The sequence below is a fragment of the Phaenicophaeus curvirostris genome, chromosome 22 (assembly GCF_032191515.1).
Source record: "Phaenicophaeus curvirostris isolate KB17595 chromosome 22, BPBGC_Pcur_1.0, whole genome shotgun sequence".
Classification (NCBI taxonomy): domain Eukaryota; kingdom Metazoa; phylum Chordata; class Aves; order Cuculiformes; family Cuculidae; genus Phaenicophaeus; species Phaenicophaeus curvirostris.
In genome coordinates, this window is record NC_091413.1 from 7,267,468 (window position 1) to 7,280,860 (window position 13,393).

Here is a 13,393-nt window from a genome sequence, read left to right on the forward strand (position 1 = left end):
TGTTTAGATTTGTGTTCAGCGAGGTGTTTTCCGGCGTTTGCCTTTTGGCACCAGCACTGAATATGGTTAAAAGAGGACAAAGCAGTCAATAATCTTCACCTGATGTTAACGCCTGGGAGCTGTGAAGCCCTGAGCATCCACAGAGCCGCAGCTGCTCTCCCACCAGTGAAACATTCCTCAGAAGAACAGGACTGTGAGGAGCGGACGTGTCCTGGGGGAGCTGGGAAGGAGAATTCCCACTGCATGTGTTGTGAGACAGGTCAGACCTTCCTCAGGAGTTTCAGCCACAGGTTCGTTCCAGCTTTCTGGGTTTTGTATTCCTAGCCTGGATGTCTGGTTGTAAAAGGAATCTGGTTTGCCAGGTCCCAGCACTGCTCAGTCCTTCCTGGAGCTCAGAGCAGGGTGAGTAAAACAGGGAAGAGAACAAAATGACTCGATGAGCCGGTGGGTCTCTTCCAACCTGATGATTCTATGATTCTGTGAAAAAGCAGCCAGCGAACAAGCAGATGGAATGATGCTTTTGGATACGGAGTTTCTGGGTCGTCAGGCCTGTCTTGCTTTGTCTATTTGAATCCCGTCTCATCGTGGGGCTCTGTTGGGGGTGTCCCTGTGCCTGTCTCTGGCCGGGAATCTCATCGTGATGCAATCCAGGGAAAAGTTTAGGCAGCCCGAGTTCAAAACCGTACGGAACAACAGGAACAGACACAGAACCATGGGGAGTGCGCTTGTCGGTGTCCACGCAGTGGTCAAAATGACTCGTTTGAAGCGATACATTTCCATAATGGATTGTGATTAAAGCCGTTCCTGTGTTTCCTGGAGTGTGGATAAGCGGTTGTGGTGCCAAGAAAGTAGGATCTCCATGAAATAGTGGGACATGCGGTCTGCGTGTGGGATAAACACAGCGAAACGGCTCCTGCCAATGATGAAAGGGCGAGTGGTGTTTGGTGGGCACGGAAGAACAGCAGAACCCACTGTGCTTATTCATCCAAGATGAATTACTGGGTAATGAGGGGGTCTGGGATGAGCTCTGGGCACAGAGCAAGTCTGGAGAGATTCCCAACAGGAAACCAGCTTTGGGCAGAAACGCTTGGACAAGGCGAGGTGGGACTGGCAGCAGAGGACATGAAGAACAAAGCGAAGGAGGTGGTTACTGCGTTTGAAGCACGAGAGAAAAAGTGCGTTTACAGGCACTGAACTGGACCCCAGGATTTTTGGGGTTTCCGAGGAGAAATGATTCATGATGAAAATCAGCAAGAGAGCCAGGAAACCAATGATCTTGTCGCAGCTGGAGGAAGCGAGGCTTCTGTCAGAAAGAGTTGTGAGCGATTCTAGGAGCTGCGTCCAGCTTTGGGGAGCAATCCTCTAACTCATCCTGCCACCTTTTCTATTCTGGATGGAAACCTCCTTCTGCTGTATTCAACATTTTTCTTGTGCTAATTTACTGTCTTACAGACCTTTTGCTGATTACATTTGGAATTCAGTCATTATTAATCTGCTTCGGAAAACATTTGGGGTTTCGAAGGGCTCCATTTATGAGATGATTTGTAGTTACAGACAAAAATGCTTTGTTTACTTTTACGTTTTACTGGTTGGCAAAGTATTTGTTATTAGGGTATAAGAATTGCTGTCAATGGAGCTTTCCTGGTTTCACGGCAGGCGATGCCTCTTCCACACACTCTCCACCTTGAGAAATTCACTCTGGGCTGTTCCGAAGCATCAGATGTCAACTGTGCTCTTTGCTACCTTTGTGTTTTCCTTTTCCTTTCCTTTTCTCTTTTTTTGTTCTTTTTTTGAAACAAAGGATTTTTAAAAGAGTAGGAAAAGTCTCAAATTAAATTGCATTTCACACTTGATGTTTTTCCTTCCTTTCTCTGCAGTTTTTCGGATACCTTGGAGATGGCAGACGACATGGCCATAGACATCCCCCACATCTGGTTGTACCTGGCCGAGTTGGTCACCCCCGTGTTAAAAGAAGGAGGAATCTCTATGAGAGAACTTCTACAGTAAGTGATGCTGTTCTTTTCTGCTCTCTGCCTGGCTGCGCGGTCGTGTTTTCACCGTGCGGCTCCTCTTGGAGGCTCAGCTTCTCGCAGGAGCTGCTGAAAGGCTGCAGTGCCCTGCAGTCGCCCCTCAGGGGTGGAAGTTTTAGCCGTAGATCTACTTCAATCCTGTTTGTTTCAGCTGAGCTTTAAAATACCGTGGTGCTGTACAGTTGGAGTCGTTGGAGAGCACACCAAGGCTCTGAGCGAGGTGGGAAGAGAACGAGGTGTCATGCAGGAGCTTTCATCGTAGAATTGTCATAAAATGCTTTGGGTTGGAAGGGACCTTAAAGATCATCAGTTATGTCTCAGAGTGCTGTAACTACCCCTGGGCATCGCCGTAAACAGGCACAAACCTTGCTTGTCAGACTGGAAACTGCTTCCAGGAGCAGAGTTTCCATATTTTGTCCGTGTCTTTTTATATTTGAGAATTGACCGGAAGCCCATTGACCAGTTCTCTTTTTCTGTAAGGAGTGTATTAAGAAAAGAATAGCTTCTTCCCCCAAAAAGTGCAGCATCCCATAAAAACAAGCAGATTTGGCACTGTATAAAAGTCAAGTCTCAATAATCGGCCCGCTGGTGGCACGTGTGCTGCATCCCCAAAGTCCCTTTTCTCAGCAGTGTTAGAGAGCAAATCCTTTCAGAAGTCAAAAGGGATTCCTCCTTCGGTTTGCTCACTACCCCTCGCTTCGCATTCTGAATTCAAATTATAAGCAAAAATATCTGGTTTTCTTTCATTCCAGAGAATTTAGCAAACCTTTGCTTCCTGTGGGAAGAGCTGGCGTCTTGCTTGCTGAAATCTTGCACCTTCTATGCAAACAAATGGTGAGTGTCGGGGTGTGCTGGGAGGTGGGAGCTGGGTGCGGCGAGTGCACGTTTATGCACGAAGCCTTCGCGTGGAGCTATTTAGGGACGGGACGGCCTGTCCAGATAACCTAGGAAGCCGCCTCTTCACCCCCAGTTCCAAACCAAACCTCCCAAGGTGCCAAAAAGCTGCGTTAACTCCTTTTTCTCATCGCTTTTCCCTTTTGCAGGTACCTTTGCGCCTGGCTTCTTGCAGAAGCTAGAGTGCTGACGTACTGCACGGGGGCCACTCGCCAGGTATTTCTGGGCTGACCAGAAGCAGCAAGTGCCGGGAATCTTGCGAGAGAGCTGTTCTTGCAGACCGGAGAGGTTCGGATAAGCTTCAGATGGCCTCGGGGACTTCTGGGCGCTTATCCAAACCAAACCTGCCCACTCTTAGGATCCACCTGTCACTAGGGGTAGCGACACCGTCTCACTCTGTCACCCTGTCCCCTCTGGGATTTACAGCTCCCAGAGCTCTTACACACCTCACAGCCGTGCGTCCCAGCAGTTTGGTGGTTTCCCTATAACCCTGTCTCCATTTTTTGTCTCTTTTTTTTTTTAACCCAGCTCAGTGCCACACTCTGGACAGTGTCTATTTTCAACCCTGTAAAATCCTTCACTTCCCTTTTGTTTTTTTATTAAAGCACCTATTCAGCTGAGGTTGAATGTCCCGGGAGTGTTTCAGTCTAGCAGTGCAAAAAGTGACTAGTTATTAACCTTTGTTTAGACAGTGACTGCAATTTATTATTCTCTGTTTTGTGGAAGAAAAGCTGCCGTGCTCTGGGGGCTGAAGCACAGGCTCTGCCACACATCTCTAATTCAATCTTGTCCAGGCCAGTACCTGGACTCGGGTATTTCAATGTATTTATTTCATGCATTTTCTGTAATTCCTGTCTCAAAAATCTTAGAATCACACTGGGTTGGGTGGAAAGGACCTCCAAGCCCATCCAGTCCCACCCCTGCCATGGGCAGGGACACCTCCCACTGGATCAGGGGCTCCAAGCCCCATCCAACCTGGCCTTGAACCCCTCCAGGGATGGGGCAGCCACCCCTGCTCTGGGCAACCTGGGCCAGGGCCTCCCCACCCTCACAGCAAAACATTCCTCCCTAAGATCTCATCTCAGTCTCCCCTCTTTCAGCTGAAAACCATTCCCCTCGTCCTCTCCCTTATCCAGAGCCCCTCTCCAGCTTTCCTGGAGCCCCTTTCAGGACTGGAAGCTGCTCTAAGTTCTCCCCGCAGCTGAACAACCCCAACTCTCTCAGGCTGTCCTCATAGCAGAGGTGGTCCAGCCCTTGGATCATCTCTGTGGGCTCCTCTGGATCAGTTCCAACAGTTCCGTATTTTTCTAGTTTTGGGGATTCCAGAATTGGATGCAGGACTCCAGGTGGGGTGTCATGAGAGAGGAGAAGAGGGGGAGAATCCCCTCCACCACCCTGCTGGTCACGTTTCTTTTGATGCAGACCAGGATATTGTTGGTTTCTGGGCTGCAAGCACACATGCAGCTCCTGCCAAGCTTCTCACACACCAAACTCCCACGTCCTTCTTGGCGAGGCTGCTCTAAATCTGCCCCAGCCTGTACTGAAACTGCAGATTGTCTCTCCCTCACGCAGGTACCATAGGTGAAGGATTTTACAAAGTATTTAGGTGAAAAGAGCTGGTTGTTCGCAGCGTTTTTCTTCTTGTCAGGATCGTGTATGTGCCGCCTTAGGTCAGCGTGATGTTAGGGCGTGTGGAGGGGTGAACTCTGCCACAAGGAGCTTTTCCCAAGATCTGCCATGAATTCTAGGAATTGAAGAGTCAACTCGGTGTTGTGTACCGGAATGTGAGGCTTGGTCTCTGCACAGAAAACAGACATGTAAATAGATATTTTCTTAAAGTAGCTAATTTGCTGGTACCTTAATGTCAAGGCAGGAGGATAGTGAGTCACAGAGTAAGTCAATGGCAGAGGTAGAACTTAAGTCACCCCGTGGTTGTGGGAAACCATTCCCTGTTCCGATGTGTCCCTTGTCATGGGTAACCTCTGGCTGAAGCTGTTGTGAACCCCACCTGCTATGGCTCGTTTACCGCCCATCACCACGTATTTGACCACTTGGCGAGACGCGTGGCCCTGCGACAGGGATCCCTCTTGCACAGAGTTTCCGGACGTGTTCACTTCATTGCGAGGCATCTGAAATGGTTCCGTGTTTCTCCCGACACAGCTGCACCGCTCCGGCTCGCGTCAGCTCCCCGCTTGTCTCTCAAGTGTTTGAAATGAACCAACTTTGTGTTTCAGAGCCATAAGAAAGTGGGAGCCTTATGGAGGGAGACTGGCCTCAGTTGGAAGGATTTCCTACCCGAAGGGGAGGATGTACATACCTTTCTTGCGGAACACGTGAGTCCAGAGCAAGCATCTGCTTAAGGGGTTTGGCGCTTTGATTTTTGACTTCTTGTGCTGGTTGTTCCTCCTCTTCCACCCCATTCTTGAGTATCGTTGGTGTGGGATGCGGGGTGAGACGAGTCCCTCACCAAGTCAGGGTTCGATTGTTCCAGCACCTCCTTTCTGAAATGCCAGGAGGATGATCTGATCAGCTTCCTCGAGCAGGTCTCTTTCCCAGCTGGGGAAAATGAACTCGGGAATGAGTGTTGCAGCAAGGAGAGATCATCTGCAGCGGGACAGGAATAAGCGATAGTTATTCACTCATCCCACCTTGTGTTATGATCCCGAGGGGTTCAGAACCGGGAGGAGCCAGGCCTGGTGGAGGGCGCCTTGCACCTCCAGCTGGTGGAAGCTCCAAGTGAAGCTCCAAGCGATCCACAGCCCTGTTTAAGCAGCTGGGAAGTGCTGCACTGCAGGAAATGAAGTGGATTACAGGGGCCTGGGGCTCGGAGAGGGGACGGCAGATCCGCTGTTGTGTTTGGTGATGAACTGGAGCGTTCAGTGCAGTTTCTTTGAGCAGTTGCCAGCTCTGGTAACTGCAGTCCAGCTCCCCGTCGTTTGAGTTGCTCTTCATTTTGTGCACGGTCATATTGTGCGATGCTGGAGCTGCTCTGGGATGCCGGGTTGTCTTTGTGGGATAATGTCATTTCCATGTGTTTGCAAAATGCTTTGGAACAGAGAAAGTGTATAAATCGTAATGATAACTTAGCCGTTGAAAGATGCCAGGAAGCAGAATGAAGCGTGTTTTGCTGCCTCAATGTGCTGTAATTCTGCACAGGAAAGTGTATTTAACTAATTCTCCTCATCGCTTCTGGTGTTGCAGAAGTTGGACTTCACGGAGTCCGACTGTTCCAGTTCCTCAGAAGCACTTTCAGAGAAAGAACTCTCTGCGGAAGAGCTGAGCAAGCAGCTAGAAAAACTCATCATCGAGGACAAGGCGAACGATGAACAAATCTTTGACTGGGTAGAGGTACAAAGACTATTTTCACCCTCCCTGCACACAGCTCATTAACTGCTTTCACTGATATTTTATCACCTAAAGGAGCGTCTCTGTGGGCTCCTCCCTAGGCCCAGGACCCAAAGATGATTAGGTCTGTGCGATCAACACTACCAAAGAATTAAGATGTGAAATATAATCAGTTATTTATTTCAAAGTAAGCTTTAGGAAGAAAGAATTTTAGCTGTGTTAGCAGCTGTGTAGCTGCCTTTTAAACACTGCAGAGCTTTTTACTCCAAACACTGCTTCTGGGGACTTTAGAGGGAGTGCACAGCTTCACTCTTTCTTCCCAAGAGAAAAGGTAAAAGCTTCTCATGGGTTTTTGCAACATAACCTACCAAATTCCTCATGCCGGGATGCCAAAACATTTCAGGCAGTTGCTGAGGGCACCTGGACCATTCCCAGTGCATGGGACCAGCAAGTGTGAAAGAAAACAAAGAAAAAAGAAAAAAAAAAAAGCCCTCCTAACCCCCTGACCTTGCCCTTGTTTCTAGCTGCACCCTCTAAGCCAGATTGTAAAGCCAGTGTCTGAAATGATACCCGACCCGATTTGTTTAGATCTGTGCTCAGAGCAGGATCTTGGTCAGCTTGATTTCATTTCTTTCTGTTGCTCTTAGAAATGTTGTTTTTCCACTGCTGAGACTGAAAATCTGGGGGCACCCACAGGCTCTCTGCAGTCTTGGACAAGTTATGCAGCCACTCTGTGAACTTCTACAAAGCAAACGCATCTCCACCCAAGGAGCAGGCTGTGAAATTTGTTGGAAAAGCCTGAAACTCTTAGAAAAAAAGTGTCAGGGCACTACAGAGCTGGAATCCTCTGCGGCAGCTTTTGGTGCTCTTAAACTTGCTGCCAAGCTCAGCGGTGGAGTTTGGAAACGGTTGCTCTCGTGCAGCAGCATGTTTTAACCAGTCCGTTTACTCTTGATTTCAGGCTAATCTAGATGAAAGCCAGATGAGTTCACCTACATTCCTTAGAGCTTTAATGACAGCAGTTTGTAAAGCAGCTATTATAGGTGAGTAATTGACAATGGAAACACCCAACGTGCAAAGGATTCTTTTGTTTTTTTCAGGTTTGGGTCACTTTTCCCTCCCCTGAGGCTGTTTTTTATCGCACCCTAAGACTCTTGCAGCATGTTGAGTCCTCGAGCGAGACATCCATCCCCTGCTTTGCTGGTTATGGTGTTGTGGAGGGGCTGGCGTGTCCCAGTGCCCTCACGGGAGCAGACGTTGCAGACACCAGCGACACCAGATTGTTCTTTGATTTTCCTAGCGAAGGTGGCAACGCGCTAGACGTTAAGACAATGAGCATCGCCACGCGTGGGTGCTCTGCCGTCGCAGGTTGCCACGTGCGAGTTGGAAGCGTGGGTTGCAGAAGAGAAGCCAGCCTGCAGCTCTGTCTTGTTCATGGTTTTACGTCCCAAGTTGGAATTTTGGAAAGATGGTTTACGCGGATTATTGAATGTAGAGCAGTCGGCTGGAAAGGGAGGGAAGGGCAGGCTCCCAGTTGGCCGCGTGAGCCTCAGACCCTCGGGGCTGGAGAAAAGCGCAGCCAGAAACATCTGGTCCGTTCACTTTATTTGCTTTAACTTCACTGTTGGCATCTGGCAAGGCAAAAAATTGGGCTTGTAAAACACCCACTTCTGCTCTTAGCTGCAAGAGTCACGCTTGGTGGAGAGAGTGGCCTGAGCTTCATCTGGTAGCGCCTTTCTCCCTGAGAACAGAACCCTTCTGATGCCACCTAGTGTCAGCGGTGGAACGGGCCAGGATCCGATTCCAAACGCTAAGGGATCCCTGCTGTGTTTCAGGAACATCTTGTTCTGGTTTTTGTTCTGACCTTCCTTCTAATTGAGGGGTTTCCCCTTTGTTTTCAGAACACCACTTAATTGTGTTGTGTGATCTACTTAAAAGCCGTGGAATCATTTATCCATGTTGCTGATGGACTTCTAATGTGTATTTTTATACATGTCTGATTTCCTATGCTGAGTGCAGCTTACGATTCTGTGTCTGCCTTCGTATTTTTAGGAAAAACAATCTACTTTACTAAAAGTCCTCTCCATAACTTAAATTTTAGCCGTAGCTGTTGTTGGAAATCCAGTTGTCCCCAGGCTGGGTAGGGCCAGGGACGCTGCAGGTCCCGGTTTAATTTGAAAAACTAGAAGAACCAAGACTTGCAGAAGGAGACATTGATGAGAAATATTTCCTGTTGTTTCTCATCCTCTCTTTTCTCTCCACGCTAGTTTGTATCTGTGATTTCTATTCCAGTAAATAGAGGTGGTAAAAGATCCGCCTGTGCTGCCGAGTGCCCAGGCTGACCCTGTTCTCCTCTCCTCCTCTCAGCGGACTCTTCCAGCTTCCGTGTGGACACTGCTGTGATCAAACAGAGGGTGCCGATCTTACTCAAGTACCTAGACTCGGACACGGAGAAGGAACTACAAGCACTTTATGCACTACAAGCATCAATAGTAAAACTTGATCAGCCTCCTAGTAAGTGTCACCTCTCTGCTGGGGTTTGAACGCTGATGATGTAAGGAAAGGTTGTTGCTACAAGGGTGACGTCCAGCGGTAGCAGCTGGAAGGGGATGTGCTTTTTCTTACCTTTGTACGTAGTAGGTGGGAGCAAACAGCACACAGTACTTTGTGCTTGTCCAGAGTGCAGCTCCTAGAGCAGGGCAGGTCCCCACGGGCTTGGCCACACTCCGGCTCCTCTCTTGGTTGCTCCTGCAGGCAGTGCGGAAGGGAGGAGGAAACTCTGCGGATAAAAAGAAAGGGAAAAAAGAGCAGTAAAAAATTGAGTTTACAATACCTGGGCAGGTGAGAGCACTGGGGTCACTGCGTTGCAGTGGCCTTGGAGGGGTAAAATGAGTAGGACAGCGATGGATCCTGTGCCAGAGGCACAGAAAGCTTGTTGGAAGAGAGGTGGAGGAGTTTGCAGATGACACTAAGCTGAGTGGAAGTGTGGATCTGCTGGAGAGTTGGGAGGCTCCAAAGGGATCTGAACAGGCTGGATCCATGGGCTGAGACCAGTGGCATGAGGTTTAACAAGGCCAAATGCCGGGTCCTGCACTTGGGGCACAACAACCCTGAGCAGCTCCAGACTAGGAGAAGTCTGGCTGGAAAGTGCCTGGAGGAGAAGGACCTGGGGGTGTTGGTGAGAGCGACTGAACATGAGCCAGCAGTGGCCCAGGTGGCCAAGAAGGCCAATGGCATCTTGGCTTGGATCAGAAACGGCGTGGCCAGCAGGTCCAGGGAGGTTCTTCTCCCTCTGGACTCGGCACTGGTGAGACCGCTCCTCGAATCCTGGGGTCAGTTCTGGGCCCCTCACCACAAGAAGGATGTTGAGGCTCTGGAGCGAGTCCAGAGAAGAGCAACGAAGCTGGTGAGGGGGCTGGAGAACAAGAGGAGCGGCTGAGAGAGCTGGGGGTGTTTATCCTGGAGAAGAGGAGGCTGAGGGGAGACCTCATTGCTCTCTCCAACTCCCTGAAAGGAGGTTGTGGAGAGGAGGGAGCTGAGCTCCTCTCCCAAGGGACAGGGGACAGGACGAGAGGGAATGGCCTCAAGCTCCACCAGGGGAGATTTAGGCTGGACATTAGGAAAAAAATTTTCATGGAAAGGGTCATTGGTCCCTGTCAGAGGCTGCCCAGGGAGGGGGTTGAGTCCCCTTCCCTGGAGGGGTTTAAAGGACGCGTGGATGAGGTGCTGAGGGACATGGTTTAGTGATTGATGGGAATGGTTGGACTCGATGATCCTGTGGGTCTCTTCCAACGTGGTGATTCTGTGATTCTGTGTGATTCTGTGAGTTTTCAAAGAAACACACATTCCCAGAGGCTGCCACGCAAAGTCAGAGACACTCAACTTGATCGTCCTTTGCTTTAAGGTGCTGGTGGTTTGTCGTGCCCCCACCAGGACTCAAGGGTTGGAGAGGAGCCGGGCTGCCAGGGTGGCTGGTCCAGCAGGAACAGTACGGCCTCCTGTGGGCTCGCTTGCCGGCCGGGCCCTAGATCACACGTTCCCACGGCCGCTTTCCCAGCTTTCCTTTTTCTGCGGAGCGTGTGTTGCCCGGCGGCATTAGAGGGACCGTTTTCCCTCTCGCCTGCGGGCAGCCAGCCGGGAAGCAATAACTCAGTACCAGACCTTGCTTTGACTTGTGCCTGCTTCCCTCTCGTTTAAGGTCACGTTAATCCCCTTATCCGTAACTGGGCCCGCGCGGCGCTGACAGCTGTTCTCTCCCGTTATTCCATTATCGCAGATTTGTTGCGGATGTTTTTCGATTGCCTGTACGACGAGGAGGTGATATCGGAGGATGCCTTCTACAAGTGGGAAAGCAGCAAGGACCCAGCGGAGCAGAACGGGAAAGGAGTAGCGCTAAAATCTGTCACGGCGTTCTTCACGTGGCTACGAGAGGCTGAAGAGGAGTCGGAGGATAATTAAAACTTAAAATACAGATAAAAAAAAAAAACAAAAAAAAACAAAAAAAAAAGAAACAGTTTAAGTATTTTTTTAAGGAGTTTCACGTCTTCGCCAATCACAGTGCAGCAAAGGCCAATTCTCGCGCAGAGCCCCCTTCCCCACACACGCACGAGTGGGAGAGGTCAAATAGATCCAGGCAAAGGTGATCATGGAGGAAACAAAAAGGTACTTGAAACACAAAACATTAAACTTCAAACCTGAGGGCGGGAGCACTAAACCAAAATACATGTGTTATTTATAGAAAATATTTTCTGTTTTAATCTTTTTTTTTTTCTCTTTTCTTTTTAAACAAGGACTTGCAAAAAAAAAACAACACAGCGTGAAACAAATCTGTTTAGCAAAAAAACAAAAGTTGAAAACTTTTAATTTATTATTTTAAGGACTGCAAATGCCAGTGTAATTTTTTAAATTTGCAGTTTCTGTAAACAAATTGTATAATAGAACAAAAGCAGAGAAATAAATTTCCCTCCCCTTCATACGCAGTTTTGTTTCAGAGCATGATAAACAGACAAACGTTTCGAGGGGGTTTGGGTAAGCTTGATGAGGAAGAGATCCTTTTTTTGGTTTTTTTTAATTGTCATCAGATTTTTCTGCCTGCCTCTCAGCTCGCTTCTGAAATTTAAAAAGAAAATAGTAATCCAAATGTACATAACCTTGGAATGGAAAGAAACGCATTCGAGCAAAACCGCTGCGGACCAGCGTGCTCCGAAAATAACTCATTGAAAACAGTGCTACCCCAGGGGAAAAAAACAGTCCTAGTGATACTTTGGAACCTTTAGAGCGACTTTAAGGCTTGTAAATACATAGAACAAATATTTAAAAAACAAACAAACAAACAAAGAAAAAAGACAAAAAAAAGAAATTGACTCAATACTATTTCTTTTCACTTTCAAAATATAAAAGAACAAAATAAAGACAAACATTGCAAGTTTAAAAGAAAGTAAAACGACTTCTCCTTTGACAGCTGCTGAATGTGTGCCCCACCTCTGAGCGGTGCTGGCTTCCTGGCAGGGTGCAGGTCCTCACTTCCAAGTCGTGTACATAGAGCGTGTGTCTGTGTGTGTCTCTACCAAAAAAAGAGGGGTGAGAGCAGTTGTCGTTTCCAAACACCGAGGGGGTTGCTGCTGGGGAGACCTTTTCTGCAGAGAGAACTGAACGGCGGGGCGGCCGTACCTGTAGGTGCGGTTGGTTCCTTGTCGCGAGTCCTCGGGGCGCACGGTGTCCATCCCAGCTCCGTTTGTCCAGCCCTGCGGCTGCGGTCGCTCTCTCGTGACTCGGATGGGTGGCATCGGCCCAGGGGAACCCAGAAGGTGCGGAGGTCGCAGCCGCTGGAGCAGAGGAGCAACAGCCCTTCGCCGCCGCCGCCTTCGCCTCTGCCGGGTGCCTTGCTCTGCCCGCGGAGCCCACAGCCCCAGCTGGGGGGAAGAGGAAAGCGCCCCACGCGAGTCGAGAGGCGGAACAAGCGCTGCCGAGCTCTTCCCGGCTCTGCCTGCCCCGTGATAGTGTCTGGAGCGCAGCCGGGTGCAGCGGTGACTTCGCAGCCGGAGCGCGTGTTCTCCGTGCCCAAAGGGACCCCAGCGCCACGCAGTCCTCCAAACGGAGCTGCTGCCGAGCACGTGGAGTCTCTCGTGTGCGTCTCTCCAACAACCAAAGATGACCCGCTGGCTCTCACTGTGAAGAAGCATCTGCCATGACACGGTCTGCAAAGGTTGTGAAGCCCCAACACGCGGTTTGTGAACTGTGGTCCCCGGGCCGCCAGTGACCTGTGGAGCGTTGGCTGCTGGTCTGCAGCACTGGCTGCTCACATGATGCTGTCGTCTCCTTTCCAGCTGCTAAATCACTTTTTTTAAAAAAAAGGAAAAAAAAATCAAGGAAAAAAAAAGGCTACAAAAACATGAAATACTTTCCTAATCTTACTTTTACATGTAAAGAATTACTGTACTTGCATAAGGATGTTACTTGATCACCAGGGGGAAGGGAGGAGGGTGCCTGGTTGTGGCTGGAGGGGAGACGCCTGCGAGACGCTTTCCCTGTTACCGTGTTCCAGGCCATGACTCTAAGCGAGAGAACCCATGGCCTACAACACTAGAGCATTGTTTGGGTTTTTTTTAGTAACAATAAAACACTTTTCTCTGATGTTTTGTTAAAAAAAGAAAGAAAATATTCTCACCCTTCATGTATGGACCTGTACGTATCCGCTGTGCGGCTCCCAGCTCCGCCTCGGCCTCAGCCGCTCGCTCCCTCCCGGCGTTCCAGAGGTTTGGTGACGGGCGCTGTCGAGATCTCCAAAGCTGGTGGTCGGGGAACCAGCCCAGCAGATCCCAAGCCATGTGTGTTAAAGCTCCACGGGAGAGCATGTGGGTGCTTTGCTCGCAAAAGTTCTTCCTCAGCCAGACCGTGAGCAGGTACATGGTTTGTAGCAGTTGAATTAAAAGGATGCGAGTTTGTATGTAAATGAGGCTGAATATTGGCCAGGTCGGTGTGTGTACATGAAGAATTTCCCCTCAGGATACACCGTGTCGATCCCGCTGGGAACGTGAGCGTGTGACACCAGAGCCACGCCGCGCGGGGACTGTGGTTTATTTATCGATGGCCTTGAATCAGAAAGGAAGAAGCTGGAGCCTGTG

General features: G+C 49.5%; 1 protein-coding gene across 19 annotated transcripts in view; it reads left to right on the plus strand.

Moving 5' to 3' along the window:
* Positions 1-12,902, plus strand: part of EIF4G3 (eukaryotic translation initiation factor 4 gamma 3) — a 152,705-nt gene extending 139,803 nt beyond the window's left edge. For all 19 annotated transcript variants that reach the window (XM_069874857.1, XM_069874865.1, XM_069874868.1 and 16 more), the window contains 7 exons: positions 1,878-2,003; positions 2,783-2,864; positions 5,159-5,257; positions 6,126-6,272; positions 7,231-7,312; positions 8,637-8,783; positions 10,546-12,902. In XM_069874857.1, coding sequence (XP_069730958.1) covers positions 1,878-2,003; positions 2,783-2,864; positions 5,159-5,257; positions 6,126-6,272; positions 7,231-7,312; positions 8,637-8,783; positions 10,546-10,727 — 865 coding nt within the window. In that variant the 3' untranslated portion in view covers positions 10,728-12,902. The remainder of the gene's footprint in view (positions 1-1,877; positions 2,004-2,782; positions 2,865-5,158; positions 5,258-6,125; positions 6,273-7,230; positions 7,313-8,636; positions 8,784-10,545) is intronic.
* Positions 12,903-13,393: the final 491 nt, after the last annotated feature.